Here is a 19,036-nt window from a genome sequence, read left to right as displayed (position 1 = left end):
TTGTCATCCAACTATGGTGAATGGTGCTTAAACAAAGGTTTATTGTGCCACCAGTACTTGAGGGTTGTTGATACAGAAAAAGCAGCATCTGAACTAAAAGGCAATGCTATGTTGAAGTCATCCATTTTAACATATTACGTCCCTGGAAAAAATAAGTGCAGATGATGTTTGAAATGGCATTTATCGCATAGCTTGCATCTGAATGTTCAGATGTGTGCAGCTTCTATTTAAATGGGAAATTATTCTAGGAAATATTAGCTAAAAAGTATCTCAGAAATTAAATAAGGGTAGCTTTTTTTTTATAGTAGGAATAAATTTGTTAGTGAAAAGCTGTTACCTTTGGTAATGTGTCTTTCCCGATCGCTGTTTTTTCTGATGCTGCAACTGTATAGTAGAACTTAAAAGTACTTTTTATATCGACGAGGCAGGCCTACAGTACAGTGTCATAGTCACCCAAGTGAAATCACAACTCTCCTTTGGCACCCATCATCTCATGGGTATACTCTGCAGACTATGCCCCGGAAGAAGAGCTGGCCAGGTAATAGGAAAAAAGTGTAGAAGAGTTTCAGCTTTAATATCTCATTTTGAAAGATTAGGTCAAAGCAAGTCAATGGTAACAGGTTGGTCACACAATCAGATCACATCCAACCATTTACAATTAATTATTCAAGCCTTTCCTTGTGCTCCTGTCAATTTGAGCAGAAGAGCTGTCAGCTGTTGAGTCTCTATTGAAGACATGCCTTAGATCGTTATTATTGAACTGCTCCTTACTACACTCTGGGGCCAATGCTACTGTCAGAAAGAAAAGAAATGAAACACGGGATATTGGCTTTTGGATCTTTTGGATATTATTTATTTATTTTTTCTCCTACCTTCTGTGTTCTTTGCTCTGCAATGTGCTGTGTTTTTTACAATGCTCCCTTTGCTCCAGAAAGAACGTAAAGTCAACAAGGCTCAATTTACAGGGATTGCATATATGTTACACCTTTTTAATGAAAATGCTCTAGGGAGGAAGATAATGTGTCTTGACTGTGGACATGGTGTAGAATGCAAATCCTAGGGCTAGTGATACAAACGCTTGGGACTCTGCCTAGGAGAATTGGAGTGAAGAAAAATTGGCTTTCTCCTGGGAGATAAAGACTGTGAACTACGAAAGCAATAATGTTGACCTAAATAACAGTTGCTCAAGAGATTGAACCAATGCAGAATTTGCTTATAATAAATGCCATACAGCTGTCAGATTTTGCTGCATTAATTTTCTTTTTATAAGACTCATTTATGGCTGTTCACATCCCTAAGCCATTGGCAGCATAAAAGAGTATACCCAGATTAAAGTTGAATATCAAGAAAAGGGAAGAAAGATAGTCTTAGTTCAGATCTTTTTCTTCATTGCTTTTTTGCTGCCTGGTTTTGAAAAATAGGGATAATTATTTTTAAATGTTCTCATCTACATGACACTAGCATTTTTTGAATGTTCACCTAAAATGTCAATGCCCCAAAACTGCACTGTGTTTTCTCAGGGAAAAGAAGTACATTGAAGCAAATTGGGTGAATATCCTTACATTAGATGAATTTGTCAAAAAAAAAAAAGCACTTTTAGACCTTATGCATTTAAAGCACTGTGTATAGAGAGTCACATCTCTTTTGAGGCAACTGTCATGCACAAGTAAGAACAAAAGATCACTGGTCCATGACTAAATCTCATATATAAACCCATATATGGTTCACAGGGTTCATAATGCGCCTCTGCTTCAAGGTGTATTTTATGCCAATGTGCTAATTCTTCAAAGACAGCTTCTGTGCATGCAGTTGGCCATTATTGTTCTACATCTACAGTTGTGCAAGAGGTCATGCGTGTGTCTGACTTACACTCTACAATAGTTGCACTGCACCTATCATCGGTGCAAAGCATGCACTTCAGGTTCTGCACATCTAGAATGTACTGAACGTGCTGTACATGTGTAGGCGCTTCTGTCAGGTCAACCCTGTTTAGGCAACTTTATGCTGCTTGCATTTTCTAGGAGTGCAAGAAACGTCAATTATATAGATCTTCATGTATACATGTTATTAGCATGGTCAAGGCCATCTGTACTAATGTCATATGCTGCTGACAAGCAAGGTCACTCTGTGACTCAACGTATTCTTTAATGGCCTGTGGAGATAAAGAAAGAGAGGATGACTGCTCACAAAGACTGCTTAGTGTCCAGGCAATGCTGGTCTCTGTCTGCTTTGACGTTTTTTTGTTGTTGTGTTTTTTGTTTTAATCTAATGCTATCCTTCTTCAAAAATAAGGTTTAGAAGTGGAAAACATGCTTTGTGTGACTTTCAGACTGAAGTCTAATATTTAGAATATGAGTTTGCAGTAGTTTGTTCTAAAACGCCTCTGTTTTCTTAACATTCGTCATTTAAAAATATACAAGAAAACACATAGTGGCTCTCATTACTTAATAAACAGTGCCAAGCAACCATAAAGCAGAGCTGTAAGGGTTAACAAAATAGATACTTTTCATCATTGGTAGAACTGATCATATCTTTAAGTGCAGGAAAAGGTCAGGAAAAGCAGAAGAATGTTTAAACCAGGCTTGCCTAAAACATTAGTCTAGCCACAGGCTGTATTTTCAAAATCATTTATTCTGAGGTCTTCATAGAAAATGAGCAACCGTGCAAACAAAACAGGTGCAGCATGCTTGCGAACACTCTGACAATTGAAATAGTAGAATAGTAGTAACGTTTAGCTCATACAGAGAGCTTTACGTATTCAAACTCTGTCCTTATTGTGTACCTACACAAAGGGTTGAGTACTGTCTGGCAGGTCTTCAGGCATAGCATGTAAAATGAGGAGTAAGAAACGATGCTTTTACGCACAAAGCCCAGGACTGGGATACAGGATTCCCAAATCTGCCACAAACGTGCAAGATAATGTTAGGCAAATAAATTAGCTCTACCGTGCCTCAATTTCCCAATCAAATAAAATTAGGCAAATAATGAAAATTACCTGAGAAGTGTATTTGGGCATATTTGCATAATGTTCCCGATATCTGCACAGGCTTCCAAGTCATGATTCTCTGAGCAGTTCAGCAAAGGCAATAAAAAACTCTAAAATACTTAGATTTATTCTAAAGGAATGATGCTTGTTGTGAGTATAGTGATATTTTTCTTTGTGCTGCCAGTCTAAGGAAAGCATTTGTACAGAATAAAAGTAATCTTTATGAGAAGGTCTGGAATTACACATCCTTCCTAGTTTTATCTCACATATATCATTGAAATTAAGTTGAAATGCCCCATAATCTTGAGTTGATGCTCAGCATAAATCACACTGTGAATTTAATCCATGCTGAAAAGTTATATTTACCGAATCCTTTTTATTGTTAAAAAGTTAGTTTGCCAAAGATGTCCGCAAAGAGCCTAACTTGACAAAGCACAGAAAATAAGTAGCATGATAACCATATCTTCTTACAACGTTATATTAGAACTTAACATTCAAAATGTTTCTGATTATTGAAATGCTGTAAGAATTATAAAACTTCGTAACCCACAAAAAGTGAGGTTTGCATGCATTCTATGCTAAATCCCCATATGCTGATGCAATACAGTCTACAATCAGATTTTCAGGAATTGCTTGCAGTTACTTCAATTTAAAATCAGTGTGTGTGGTTTTTTTTCCTTCCAGCAAAGTTGATCATATGTGTGACTTATCCTGTATAATACTTAGTTGCTATTCTTCTAATATTCCTTTATGGGGTAATTTCATTGGATCAGGGCCTGCAGGAGATCTTTTGTTTTATTATACAGTACGTAACAGTCTTTACCTATTTCTGCTCTTACTACTGTCATCCTGATGCTCCATCTCTTGTGTTTAAAACACTTTTTCATCAGTTATTATGATGCTATGCTGTATAGGAACCCAATGAAGGTTCTGTATGTTTCTATACTGAGCAAAATACATATCGAGTCCTAAAAGATGGGACTAGCTTGTCAGGAGACTATTTTTAAGAAAATGGTAAGTGTATGAGTGGTATCCAGAGCTGAAACAAGTTAAAAACACTAAATATATGAAATAGAGTTCTGTGCCTCACCATCTGTGGAAAGGTGAACTAGTGACGGAAGTAGGTTTCCATCATATTCCATTGCTGGGTATGTTCAGAGTGTAAATCATTGTGTATGAGAGAGGACAAGTTTCTAGAGGAAAAGTAGTATGCAGCTAATGGTAGGAGAAATTTTAAGAAATATTTTGGTTTTTAAAGAGCTGTTGAAAAGTGACTCCATAGACTTAACACTGTCGTCTTGTTTGGAAAGATGGAAATGTACATCATTAATTGCTTTTTTCTTCCTCTTAAAAATTATTCACTGAACACTGGGCTCTGTCCCCACGGGACTGTCCAAGAGTCTCCATGGGAAATTATTTAATTTAGCTCTAATTCCTAGTGGGGCTACTTCCTCCCACAGTTAATATTTTGAATATTTTTTATCCAAAGGACAACACAGTTTACTTTTTCAAATTGAGCAAAGAAGACAATAACTTCTTTCCAAGTCATTACCCTAAACCCAAAATTAACCTGTTTTGTTTTCCGTAATTTTATACTCTCAAAATAAGTCATTAGGTGAAAATACTATGCTAGAATGTGCCACGTGAGGCTTTGTCTGTTAGTTACTGCATATCCCTTAAATAAAAATTCAGAATACTCAGATGTCTTGTGAATCTTTGAACAGATTTTTTCATGAAGGGAAGTGGGTACTATTCTAAATTCTCATAAAACTGTTTCTTCAGGTTGAGATGCTTCATTACCTTCACAGTTACCTGCAGCATAAATGTGGCTAAACATGTGGGGCCACAGAGCTGCAGCTGCTCTAATTAATGTAGCACAATATTGATTATTTGCAGTTAGTCAAAATAATTCTGCTGGTGGTGGCACTTGTAATTCTGTGTATGTGAGGCTGTGATTTCTTCTGATCATATTGTCTATAACAATACGTATTCTGCATATACAATGACTTTGAAGCTGTAAACAATTAAGGTGTACATTTGATGATGGTGACACAAACCAACTGCTGTTCAGGCTAGAGAAGATGGAGGTTCTTCCTTTACTTAGCAAGCTTGTGTTTAAATTTATGTGCAGATAGAAGGGGAGATGGTTTATGTTCCTTGATGTTGTAAAGAGTAAAGCATAAGTTTTTCTGCGCTAAGCCACTGGTCAGCTGCAGGCAATTTTTTACTTGGGATGCACCAGCAAAAGCCTGAGAGAACAAATTTTAATCCTCTGGACAGCCCCATATATCATGGCCAAAGCCGAATCCTCTTTACTCAGAGCCCCTAACACTAGCTACTGATTTTAAATTATCTGCTTTCTTTCTAGCTGAAATAAGGAAAGCAGTTTCTGCAGCAGTGTGTGCAAGGACCCAAATCATCTAAAACTGCAGTATTAAAGATTATAGCAGTTTTACTTAATATCCTGGAGGACTGACAGTTAACAACAGCAGGTAGAGAACTGTAGCTGCTCATGCCTAATATATTCATAAAAGATTAAGAGGGTGAACAATTAAATATAAACATTATGTGATCAGTCACGTTTATACTATCCAATCATAAAGTAGTAACAATTAACATAACCTAGTCTGTGTACACGAAAATATCGCTCCTGCATCTATTTATGCTTTTAAAAAAGAATGTTTATTCCTCCTTTATAAAACCTGAATACTGCATATGTAATATAAGAAGAATTGGTATGAGCAATTGGCATGAAATACATTTTTGCCATCTCAGAAACATGGAGGGGCAATAAAATGTGTTCTGATTTGTGTAATTTGTAACAATCTGGTTTTCAGAATGGCCATTATCCTAGTATCCAAACTTATTCAGAAAATGATAGCACTGTGCATAGAATAGCACTAATGCTCATATGTCTTTCCTTATTCTGTGATTACAGAAACAGAAATGAACTCGTGTTACAGTTGAATTTAAAGCAGCTAAAACCATGAATACAGAAACCATCAGCTTTCAGGACCTGTTTGATTTTTGAGCATTGTGTTCTGGCCTCATCCTGTCTGAATGTGAGACCAACGCGGTACCACAACTCTCATTCCTATGGTAATGCTGTAATTGACTCATCAGATAGTCTCTCTCAGCTCAATTTATAAAGCCAAAACTGGAGCTTCATTTTCCTCCTTTCCCCTTTCCTCTTTCCCCTTTTCCTTCCTTCCTTCCTTCCTTCCTTCCTTCCTTCCTTCCTTCCTTCCTTCCTTCCTTCCTTCCTTCCTTCCTTCCTTCCTTCCTTCCTTCCTTCCTTCCTTCCTTCCTTCCTCCCTCCCTCCCTCCCTCCCTCATGGTGGCCTCTCCAGTTATCAAAACCCAGATCCATGAGAGACAAAGACCAGGCCATATAATGCAAATAAGTATTCGGTTCTTCAACAGCTGTGCCTGAAGGGTAGAGGTGGTAAAACAAGGACTAATTTCATTGCAATTAAGGAATTTCATTGCCCTTGGGCTGTAGGGCAGTGCTGTGGCTTTCCTCCTGCTCCTGTTCTCCTGGAAGTCAGTTGCAGGTTGTGTCGCAGACAGGGAGAGGGGTTGCGGGCAACACACTCCAAAGGTGCAATTTGTAGACCCAGAACTGAGGGAATATGAGGAGCTAAAAAAATCAGTTTTATCCTCCGTAAAATCTGCTAGCAGGGCCTGTGAACTTGGCTACGTCCCCAGAGGGAAGGTTGTGCTGCTCAGAGGAGCATAGTCATGTTTCCACCATCTGCATCACCTACTGTGAGCGACACCCCAGGTGTCTCATGTAGGTTGAGTGCATTACGTCAGTGGTGCTTGGAAAAGTGAAATCCTTGCCTCCCTCTTTCCCTATGTGCTTCTCTCTCCTCATCTAATCTTTGATTTGTGTATCAAAAGCGTTCTCAGGACTGTGACTTCAGGACACAGTTTGAGCATGGCTGCTTCTAGCACATTTTCCATGCCCAGAGCAGCAGATTGTTTTGCTTTGAGAATGATGTTGTAGCAGCGCTGTAAAACTGAGTTATAGGTTACTCTGGCTCTGTGGGGAGGTTTCTTCCCTTGCGTGCACAGGTCATGCTAGAAACTTGCTTAGCAGAAGCAGTTCCATCCAGCGGAGGTGACAAATATAGCTGATAAAAGTTTATTTGTTCTATATTATCATTTGGCACACGATTAGAACAGCCATCTGTTCTCTTAATTTCTATCAACCCAATTTAGACTGCAATAACATAATGCCGTTAGATGTGTTTCCAACAAAGTGAAAATCAAATATGATTTTTTAAACCATCTTGAGGATAACATTACCCCTATTTAAAGACTAACAGCATACTGGGGGGAAAAAAGCATGATAAAAGAATAATTAATGTTACAGTTTTAAAGTATTCTCATTTTTATACAAGAATATTATGCACTAATTCTACAGGAAAGTGTTCACATTTTCTTATGAATTATACATGAGAACAATTTCACATAGGAAACCTAAACAGAATTATTTTAACTTATTACTCAGACCTGTAAAATTTTATTTTAATCTCTGATATCATGCAGTCTAATGTAAAGCATTAAAAACCTTACATAAGAGCAATTTTATAATTGTTAATGCAACCTCTTCTCACTTAGAGAAATGAACACACGATTTGCTAATGCAGCTCAACTTTAATGAAGTCAATAGGTCATTTAGAGCACTAGTCAGCAGATAGTAAAATGAGGGGTGTGTTTCTAAAATGTCATGGGATTTGGGGCCCTTGGTTTATGTTGGTCAAGCCTAGGTATGACCCAGTTCCCTCCCCTCTTCCCCGTTTTTTCTCTTCAGAGTCTTACTACTTTGAAATATGTATCTTCAAAACAAGTGTTTTGGTAATATCTCAGAAGAAAATACAAAGTTTCAATTAATGAATGAAATTTAAGGAAACACATGCCAATAAAGTATGCAAACTTAAAACGCTGGTGTAATGGCAAATGATGATATGGCTTGGTGAGTTGCGTAGGGATATTGGATTGTGTGATAGAGGTCTGATTTGAACATGTAGGTTTTCATACAGCCAATTCTAGTGTCAAGACAGACAGACAGACAATATCTACAGAATAGGGGAAATCTATTCTCTAAGTCCATGACTCTGAAAAGGAAATGACAATTTTCAATGAATAACTGAAGCTAGTTAGCATTGATAAGAGAACTACTGTAATCCCTTGACGCCTAAGCGGAAGCAAAACTTGTATAGAAGAGGGTGTTGACATTTTGCATTCACTATTACCAGAACCATTACTAAACTTATGGGCATGATCCAAACTTGAAAAAGAACTTCAAAAAGTTGTTAAGGTGTTGAGTAAAAACTACAGGAATATTTCAAGATATGAATAATTCACAGTAAATGATTTAGGAAGTTCAATCTGTATAACTAATTAAGGAGAAAGATGGTTTAAGAGGTAATTTCCTCATGTTCTCTAAGTACTTAAATGAGCAGAAGATTTCTGACTGCAGAGGAAATCTTTAATGAAGGCACAGAAAGATCCAATAGCTGGGGTCAAACCCAGATAGAAAGGCAGATAGACCACAAACAATACACTAACTTTCAAAAGTGAGAATAATTAACCACTGGAATAATTTACCCAGGGGTATCACATGTTCTCTGCTTACAAGAAATCTTTAATCATGACTAATGTCTTTTTAAAAAAGCTATAGCTTAACTTCCAGATATGGACTTGATGCAGGAGTTAATGGGTGAAGCATGAAAGGTGAGAATAAATGACCCTAATGGTCTTTCTAGTCCTTGGATCTATATAGGGTTTTTTTTCAGTCTCACAGTGAGGCAAAGTTATATATTAATGACAGATGGGATGTTGGAGAAATAATTATGGGTTCTATTCCCTGTTTTCCACTGACTTGTGTGCATCGATCCTCGGATCTCAGTAAGCTTCTCTTTAAAACATTTAAATTTTAAATAGTACTATGTTACTGTGCTTGCCCACCTCACCAAGGCAAAAGGTAGTAAGGGTTCCTAGCATCGTTTGAACTGTTTAAATGAAATACATCCTCCAGATATTGGGCCAGGTTTTCAAAGGCACCAGGCATTGAAAGCGAAAAAAGATGTAAGCTTTCAACGTCTCTGAAAATCAGATGCTGAAATTATTATAATCAAGTTTTCAAGGCATTAATACAAACAGTACTGAGAAGGAATAATAAATGGGAATTATGAGCTATATTTTGACAGTGTTCTTTTTAATTGTTGTGAAGGAGGCTTCTCTGCCTTCCTCCCTTGAAGCCTGCTAACAGCCAAACAAACAAAAAGCTTCAGTTTATCTGAAAGGATGTTCCGTTAAAAAAAAAAATCTCTATTTGGCATATTAAGTAGGTGAGTCAAAAAAATTAGACTTTGTTACAGCAAAGCAAGAGCGATTAAATTAAATGCGCCTCAAGAAGAAAGCCCTCCCCTAGATCAACAGGGCAATAAGAGCTTGTCGATCCCCATCCTGGCGCATTTCTAAACACTTTTTGAAGTACAGAAGGCAGAACACTCAACACTTTGGCTTTGTCATAGCTGACAGCCTGTCGGTTTTAATGAAAATGCTCTCCGTTTAGAAGATGACAGAAATTACATGCATTTCCCCTTTTATTTTTCTGTCATCTTTTCTGTCTTGCGTTTTTACAGTAGAAGGAGGGGTTGGTTATTAAAGCATTACATAAGTATGCAAAATATATTAAGAAGAAGAGAGGAAAAGGAAAAGCTTTAGCCCTGCAATTATACACCATGTGTGTTGTTGAGAAATGTATACTGTGGGATAACATCTGATGTGTGGCAATAACTATTTACTTTTAGTTATCTTTAAAGAGGGTGAGGCAAAAATCTCTAGATAATGCTTTAAGTGAAGGTTTTATTGTATGATTGCCTGAGTAATTTTCAACAGGAAGATGATCTAAGCAGTGTTAGATAGCTCAAGTATGTTCATAACTTCTCTAGAAAATATAGCAAGATAAACACTGAACAATTTCTTGGCTCTGCACAGCTTTCACAAACCTCTTTTATTAAGTGGCAGGCTTTTAATAAGTGTACCCGCTCTCATTCACCCATCTGTATAACTGCATCTGAGGAAACTTGCTTCCACGACTGAGGAGGGAAGGCTTCATTTGCAAATAAAGGCAGTACTATAGGATCTGGAAATAGCCCACACATCTATACGTATTCTTCAGTCAGACAGTAGCCACTCCGCCTGTTTCCCCAGTTTTGATTCCAGCGCAAGTATTAGCAGCAATAATGTGTACAAGGTAGAAATACTGAGGAAGTGAGGGTTCGGCAGTTTTAAGGGAAGCTGTGAATTTGATCTTCTAACTTAATTTCTGTGACAGTTGTTTCATGCTTATCCTAAGAAGAGAGGCAAATTTAATTATTAATGATGGCTTGTATAGACTATATCTCAAAATTGTGCAGAGGATCTGAAAATAGCAAGAGCTTTAGAAAAGCATAGAGAAAGGAATGAAATTTTAAACTTTGGGCACATTTGTATGATCTTAAACTTGTGCATACTAGTAGTTTCCAACAGTGTGACTCTTGGTAGAAATGGAATTATGTATATTTAGCAAAGGTGAAACTGGATCTGAGAAAAAGAAAGCTACGTGAAGCCATTGTACAAGCAGCACATTTCTGCCTCTCAGCTGTTGATGTTCCACTTGCTTGACAGAAATGCACAGCATGTGCAGATTTACTGGAGGGACCAAAATGGTCACAACCATCCCATTAACACCTTTTATGTGGTTTTGGTCCTGTGATGTGATAGCAGCTGAGCAGCATCTCCACCAGCATATACCCCCGCATCATTTGGTAACGGATTTGCACCACAGCTTGAAAACTCTGATCTAAATCTTGATCAAGCTGCAGAGGACACGTCTGCATGGTATACGCAGCGCTGGTTCAGCAGCCTGGCAGCCCTGCCATCTGAGCGGCATCGCTGTGGGCAAGCACACGTCTGAACTGGCTGTGCTGTCTGGAATATGGAGCTGGTTAATGCTCACACAGCTGGAAACAAAAGCAAGAAGAGATTGCCTTTCCTGCATACCCATCATTAACCCCAAGAAAAGTCCTTATATGTGATTCCCATCTCCTGAAGCTGTCATTTTATGCCGCCTACAGGCTAAGGGAGACAACTGTGCTTTAATTACCTGTAGTCCTTATAACATGTTTCTTGGCAAAGGTAGACTTGCTTAATGAATATTTCAGTAGGGCAGAATCTGTGTGTGACACAGAAGTCAAACAGACCATGAATTTCACACAAAAATTCTAAATATCCTTCTGGTTAGAAGAGTTAGGGGAAAAGGTAGACCTTGTTAAAGGGTACAGATGTTGAGCACCTACGTGATGAGGAGACAGGGTGGAATGGGACAAGTGTTTATGTCCAAGTAATTGGAAACTGCAAAAGGAAAGGGAAGAAATACTCAGCACAGGACATTACATTATACCTAGGAGAATAAACCAAAAAACCCCCAAAAACATACAGAAGTATTCTCGGAACAACAGGAAGTACTTCTGTGTGAATCGTTATGAGCCTGCCTCCCTCAGAGGTGGTAGGATTCCTCTTGCAGCAGCTTTGGAGCTGGGCTGGGTGACTGGCAGCAGGTAAAGAACAGTGCTGTGATTGTTAAGGGGCTTCACTAGGTGATTGCCTGCACGCTTGCAGACTATGCTTCCTGCTTGCCAGTAGGTAGCTGTTAGCTGCCTGCTACTTGTAGCAACCCACGTCAGCATGTTTGGTCAAGCCAAGTTATTTGTGACTAGCAAACAAATAACTTATTAGTAGTTGAGAAGCTAGGTAAAACGTATTTTATTGGTTTGTCTTATCCTTATCAACTATGTAATTTTCTCCAAACATTACAACTGGCGTATTAAAATATAAGACGCAAGTAGCTTTGCTTTTTTCATGTAACCTTTTCAATGCCATATTTCAGACACCTGGCTGAAATATTACCTATTCGGGTCCTTTTCCTATTACACTCAACAGTACATTTGTTTATAAGTAATTTGTGTTGAAATACAAGCCTTCTGTATGCAAGCAATTAAATTTTCGGAGGCATATGAAATCAATATGGCCTCTGTATAAGAAGCAACCTCCCTAGCCTGTAAATCCCCCTAGGCTGGAATATAGTGTTGCTCGTGGCTAAGGAGAGCTCTCTTGCCATCCAGTCCTCCCTCCTCCTTCACACCTTCCCTTGCCCACCTCTTCACCTTCAGTAGCAGGCAAGTAAGTCGACACCTTCTATGCCTCCATTTTGGGGATTTATTTAGTTAATATACTTCTTAGTAACGGCACATGTTATTTGAACAAACAAGGTACTTCAGAAGGATATGTGCAGTGTGGTTTTTGCTTTTCCAAAGTTGTGACCTAACAGCTTCCATGCTTGTGCCTTGACTTTCAGGAGAACAGTCAGCCAAGACAAGTCACCAGCGTGGTTATTTTATAATTCAGTATGCATACAAGGATGGGAGAGGTGGGCTGATGTTACTGCATGCAGTATTCCCTGCTCTGAGGGTCAGTCCTGTCCTGTGACATTAAATGGCTGCTAAATAATTTTTTTTAATTTCTTTTAGATTGTGGTTTAAAGGAGGTTGCCCTCTGAAATGATACCATTTCCTTTTTGTCTTTTCTCTGCTGGATTGCTTTCCCACTGATGCATTTGTTAGCAAGCACCCTAGCTACACTTAATTATTAAAAAGTCATTGCTCAAATAGAGCTCTGAAGGTAAGGAAGTATTTCTTACTGCGTATTACTGAATATTAGTTCAGAATGGCTTCATATTTGTGTAGTCTCTCCCCTAATTTTGGAGCCAGGTATATTTTATAATACATAGGTGCATGTATGTATACTGTAAGAGCTACCAGCTGCTAGAGGAAAAATAGCAGGAATACAAAAGAAAAGATATTAGCACTTTCTCAAAGGTAAAAGCTTTAGAAAAGCATACATAGCTTAGAGTGCAGAATTTTTTAAAGAGGTAGAGTGGCCAGGTGAGGCCCAAGTTTGCAAGGCATTCTAACCACATTGCTCCCATTTATTGTAATATGGAGAAAGCTTTAGATTAAACATGTCCATGTTGATGTTGGCTTTTTTGTGTCCTTGCTTTTAGAACATGCATTTACAACAGAACGGAGGCATTTGCGCAGGTGTCAAATGTCGAAACTGCACATATGTACCATGACGTTTTCCACATATTCTAGAGTCAATAATAAAAAATATGTATTTGAAGAGAATTTCAACTATATTATTTTCAATTTGAATGAACACCGGGAGAAATGCTGACCGTGAACATGTCGGTCTTGTACAGTTTTAGGGGGCAGTGACTTCTCTGGGCTTAAATTTCTTCCTGAAATAAACCTTTCTTTGCAGAATTAAAATAAAATAAAAAAAAAAATCTTTGGATATTAAATAACATGTCCTGTGCTGTTTATTTAAACCCCTCTTTTAGACGCAGAATCTGTCTACCTGCTTACGTTGTGCCTTTCTAATCACAAACTGTACTACTATTGAAAAAAAAAAGTCCACAGGAGATCAGATCACGTATGAACTCATCTTCCGCCAGTAGCTTGGCCGTGGAAGTACTGAGTGGCAGAGAGCTCAACCCATCCTGCTGAAGCCTGGAGTGCATTAAGTCACAGGCAACGTGGAGGGGGTGGGGTGGGACTATTCCTGAGCTCATGCTGTCTGGCTTGCAGCTAGCGCGGGTGCGTACAGCTTCATTGGGGTCAGCCGTGTAGGCAGCATCAGCAAGGCTGCTTGTGCTGTTCTTGCGTTCCCATCGCTCCTGAAGCAGGCTGTAGAGAAGGGCTGTGCAGTACATGGCTCTTATGGCCAGAATTCTTTAGCGAATACGTCCCGTATTCTTGGGGTAAAAACTTCCTCCTTTTGTGAGGAGGGTTTAATTTCTCTTGCTTTTACTGATCCCTTTAGTTTTAATTTTTATGATTTTTTTTTTTCTCAATTTTCTGGCATACCTGGACAACAAATTCCATTTTGGCTAATACTGTTCAATTACGTGTGCTGCCCCAGACCATCTTTCTAACATGTACAGCTCTGCTGGTGAATTGACATCATATTACTCTACAATATTGAATTAAACTCGATTAAATTCTGCGTTAATTCTTTACCCTGTATTTTATTTCAGATGCCTCTTGGATATTCTGTTGATTGTGGTATAGACCATGGCACATTGCTTTCCTTCATTCCTCACATTTTCCTTACAGATCCCTACCTTTTTTTATAAGAAGTGCACATGAATTAATATCTTTATATGCGTTTGCAGTGAGTACTTAGTAAACTTCTAATTGGCAGCTTCTAGACTCTGGCAAAAAAACCTTCAGGAGCCTCCAGCCTGTGTCGTCCACCCCGCAGCGTGGGCAAGCAGAACACAGTAGCAACATGCCGCTATTTTAAACATTGCAAATTCTTGTGTCTTTCAGGACCTAGATTTCTCATCACATCCACGGGAGCCTTGTATATTTTAGACGTACAGAATGAAGATGGACTGTACAACTACCGATGTATCACAAGGCACAGATACACTGGAGAAACACGACAAAGCAACAGTGCAAGACTTTTTGTATCAGGTGCTCCTTTATATATCATGTTAAATTAAGTATTGTATGCTCCTCTGTAGTGTGCTAAACTGGCAAGGCAGGTTCTTGTGCCCGTGTGCACTAACAACCAATTCGTCTGTCAAATGGAAGGTAGAAGCGGTCAGCTGTAAGCTGCTGCTGCTGCAAAATAAAATGTCACATTTTCAAGTCCTTTTTTCTGTTTTTCACCTACTATTACATATTTCCAGAGAGCCTGTAGGGTGCATTGGCATTTAGTACAGTGAGTTTTAGTAGATTTAGAGTACTTTATAAAAGGACTGTGGGTGAGATTCATCCCATTAAAAGTAGACTTGCGCAGTGAAATTGCCTAGTCACCTCAACTTCCCTTTGTAACCAAAGACACACTACTTGGGGTAGTGTGTCTGACCTACTTCGGCTGCCCACTTTGGGGTGAGATGAATTGCCCCATAGTGCCCATTTCTCTCTGTTAACCATAGCAGGAACTCAGGACATTTAGCTCAGCCGTAGATATTTCCACTGCAGGGGTCTCAGGTTAGCATTTCAGCCTTCCTTTTCATTCATCACACTCCTTCCCTGGGGAAAACAGTGTGTCCCCTTGCTCCCAGGAAAGCTTTCCAACCAGAAGGGTTACGTGACCTGTGCCAGGCCACCCAGGGTGCTCTAGGCAGATGGGAGGCTTTGCTGGTGGTTGTCCATGGGCAGAGCTGAGTCCCAGGACAAATGGTCTTGTGCAGCAGGTAGAAAAATAAGAAGGTAGGTGGGGTATTTTATCTCTTCCTTGTAAATCATCTCCTAATTATTGTGTGTGTTATGGACTGTTGGGTTCCCCCCCCACATCCCCCAGATAGTTAGGGCTGTCAGTATGGTGCTGCTCAAGTCCCACCTTCTCCCCATTTTGTCTCAGTGAGAGGAGGTGCCAGTTGTGGGTGAGGTGAGAAGGGGGAGCAGACCCCAGGCCTGGGTTTGGAATTTGGTCTCAAACATCTCTGTATAGAATTAGCTCTTCTCCATCTCCCCTTCCTCTCCCTCATTTGCTTGGTACCTGTAACTGCACCCAGTGTTTGCACCTGAGCAAATCTGCAATTGTATTCCCACATCCATAGAGTTAGCGAAGACTGTATCCCAGACTCTCTCTTCTTTCTCCCTGCATCCTTGCCGTACAGAAGACATGCTTACCATCCCACTGAAAGCCCCACAGAGCTCTTTCTCCTTTTCACTATTACTGAGTTGCCCTAAACCCTAAATCTTAACCCTAAAGGTCAGTCAAGGTATGGTGACCTTCACAATCTAACAGTCAGTGGGGTCATTCTCCTTTTGACATTATCCTCTTGTCTTTGGGTCTTTTTGTCAGAAAAAAAAAAGCTAGTGATTAGGTCTCAGCTCTCCCTCTGAGAACCCTAAAGGAGACAAAGGTGGGCACAAGGTTTTGCATTAGTAATGTACTTCCTGCCCTCGTTGCTGAAAGATTCTGGAGCCCTCTGAACACACAAGTCAGTACTTAAATATACTAATGATAAAAAAAAATAGTGTGATTGTTCAGGTTAGAATCACTTACCAGACAGATCCAGGAGTTTCTTCCTTTGATATGTGTCCCCTGTGGGTAAAACTCTTGCCTCTGCTTTTCCCAGCCAGATGAAGAAGTAGTTTTCCTGCACAATAATCTGCCTGCTTTGGTCTTATAAGGATAGGCAGGGTCCTATCCTTCTAGCTGGCTCCATAATTTGGTCTGCTTCCGTATGAAATCATGCTAAGACTGAGCCACTGGAAACATAAATAAAATCAGGCTTGTATCTTAGTTACCACAGGAAAGTTTCGGATTATTTCGCTGAACAAAAGGGGAAAAATGAAAGCTCTATCTTGTTTGTAGTTTGGGACAAGCATTCTAAAATATGTGCTCTGTCTGGAGTTCTCTTTTCTGTCCTCCTCCACAGACCAAATCAAAATAGGAAATTTTACCTGTGTGCAATAGCTGGCTTTTCAAATTCAATGGGGTTAATTATTCTCTTTAAGACCTATAGTGGGTTCTGATTTCCAGTTGTGTCGTCTATTGAAGAAGTGCAGCAATTATGGACAGTTTGTCTCTTAATATTTCTCTAACAGGTTTTCTTTTTTTCTTTACTGGAATTTATATTTTGAATTTGTGTGTCCTTTAAGAACTGAGATCAGAGAATCCATGAAAATAGTTGTGAAAGGTCTGCTTGCATGAGACCTACATTTTTGCCTGCCTTTTATGTCCATAAATATTCTTTGCTTATTTGGGGATGAAGGAGTTTGTGGTAGATATCGATCATAGTCTCTTGGCCACATTTTTAATATGAGTTAAGCTTTGTTATTGTTTGAAAGAGTGAGAAAGGTATCGTGCATATAATAGCAAATACACATTTGAATAATTAGTATGCCTATGACCAAAGCAAAGTTCCAAATTTCATTTGGAGTAAGAACAGCTCCTTGAAATCATGTGGCCTTTCTAAACAAAATTAAAACCAAGGCGATTAACATGCTACAGAATATTCTTCTAATGTACATTATAGTATGCTTTTTCAAAAATAATTTTGTCTAGACATGAATCCAGGCTCCCAAAATCTTTACCATTTCTTAACTACCATCCTCCAAAAAATCCTTATGATTTTGAAAGCATAATGAGTTTCTTGCTCTGTCCTTCAAAGGAGATATGAAGTAGAATATTTTATAACAGTATTTTTCCTTAGTTTTTCCACCATTGTCCTTGCTAGAAGTCATTTGTTGCTGACTGTTAAAGCATAGTAAAATAATCATTCAAAGGAATCCACAGCACATATTGGGATTGGGTTATGTTACTTTGCTGTTTGCCTTATTGCGGGTAATTGCAAATGAACCCTGGGTTTTCTATTGTGTTTTTTTTTTTCCTTTTTTCTCCCCCCCCCTCCCTCACCTTAACTGGAATATATGCAATGCAGTAGCTCTAAATTGGAGTCTGTTTCAGGGACATCCCAAAGAAATGTTTTTACCATCCATTTAAACATATGAGTGCAAGAAAGCAGGTTACCGGAATCATATTTGGTGTAGCCCTGAATATATTTTAAATACCTCCTCTGTAAGAACCAGCTCAAGGCTTCTCAAGTGTATAGGCAAATCCCAATTTAGCTGTTCCGCAGATGGGACTCCAGGCTGGGCTGCTCCTGCCAAGGCTCAGTTTGAGAAGGGAAAAAGTGATGCCAAGTGAATCTGGGATAGAGGATCCAGGGACTGGTATGCCGTTCTTGAAGGGTGAGAAATGGTAGCTGCAGAAGGGGGCTGTGCCTCCTGTGGCATTTGCTGCCATAGCCCCCAGCTCCTGGGGTTAGCCCACCTGGCTTCCCGGGCTTCTGCCTAGGCATGGGGGCAGGAGGGCAGCGGCTGTTTCGCTCTCACCATCAGCTTGTTGTCTGAGGTGATTTTGCACTTCGCCTGGGCCCAGCATCAAAGCATATGTGGTTCTCTGAAGCAAACCAGGAGGCTGTCGGAGTGTGATATTTACTAGCCACAATTTTTCCTCATCATTACTTTAATTCCTCCCCCCTGGTGGCCCCCATCCTGTTTTGGAGTTCATGTGGTACTTTGTATTTTTGTACTTAAAGATTTGAAACTGGGACCACATGTATCCTTCATAAGGTCTTTTGAAGTTAAAGCGTACGGAGAAGATATGAAGCTACTGTGAGTTTTGAGTAGGAATGCACAGACTATACCTTTAAAAGTCAGTTCTACTTTTTTATTATTTAATTATTACTTTCAATTGAAGAAATTGATTTCATGTAGATGTAAACTTTCCTAAGAGCCAGAGATGTAATTTCTTGCATGCTTACATTTTTACTGAGTTAATGTCTCATGCTGCACAAAAGAATCTATGAGCTGAAAACATAGATGCCTGATGACCCAAAAGGCAAGAAAGGAGCTGGCTAATCAATTAGTCAAATTGACATTGGCCTTCCCAGTAGCATCCTGGCAGATTGTGCTTTCACTAAGCCAGACATAAACAGCATGGCATGCTCAAAAATATACCCTATCTTGATGCCAAATATGGGCCTTGAGGCTACTGATGCATGCGAAATCATTTGTTTAACTACCGGCTGACATGTTTCTAATGAGACAGACAGTAAGTTGCTGTAAACTGAATGTGGTTTTGCCTTCAGTGGCTCGACTTTTTGCTGGCACCTAGAGAGCAGAAAAATCTCTGTGGTCATCTTTCATTGAACTTGGCATTTAGGGTTTTATCTAGATATTTACACAAAATTTACATAGCTCATTTGTTTACCATCACAATTTCAGTTTCTGGATCGATAGTGTAACTTGCATAGTGCCTCTAACTATTTGTTCTCAAGTCTACCCTCCCAAGTGTGGCTGCAGTTCATGAAGATATATCTAAGCTAGTTTTAAGCTAACTAGCTCAGGTACTGATTACACTTTTGCTTCAGTAGCTTCGATTCACCATGAACTTCTCCTTAAATCT

The 19,036-nt window shown here is 39.2% G+C and overlaps 1 protein-coding gene and 1 long non-coding RNA gene across 7 annotated transcripts in view; one reads left to right on the top strand and one right to left on the bottom strand.

Annotated features, from left to right (window-relative positions):
- The window catches only part of LOC141749221 (uncharacterized), a 50,191-nt gene extending 33,865 nt beyond the window's left edge, over window positions 1-16,326 (bottom strand). The window contains exon 1 of one of the 2 annotated variants that reach the window (XR_012589288.1): window positions 16,127-16,326. This is a non-coding gene — a long non-coding RNA (uncharacterized LOC141749221). The remainder of the gene's footprint in view (window positions 1-16,126) is intronic. The other variant, XR_012589286.1, reaches the window with a different exon arrangement.
- DSCAM (DS cell adhesion molecule) overlaps window positions 1-19,036 on the top strand; it is a 466,019-nt gene that overhangs the window by 268,012 nt on the left and 178,971 nt on the right. For all 5 annotated transcript variants that reach the window (XM_074602331.1, XM_074602342.1, XM_074602353.1 and 2 more), the window contains exon 4: window positions 14,434-14,580. In XM_074602331.1, coding sequence (XP_074458432.1) covers window positions 14,434-14,580 — 147 coding nt within the window. The remainder of the gene's footprint in view (window positions 1-14,433; window positions 14,581-19,036) is intronic.

This window comes from Larus michahellis, chromosome 1 (genome assembly GCF_964199755.1).
Source record: "Larus michahellis chromosome 1, bLarMic1.1, whole genome shotgun sequence".
In the NCBI taxonomy this organism is placed as follows: Eukaryota; Metazoa; Chordata; class Aves; order Charadriiformes; family Laridae; genus Larus; species Larus michahellis.
This window is presented reverse-complemented; position numbering and strand designations above follow the sequence as displayed.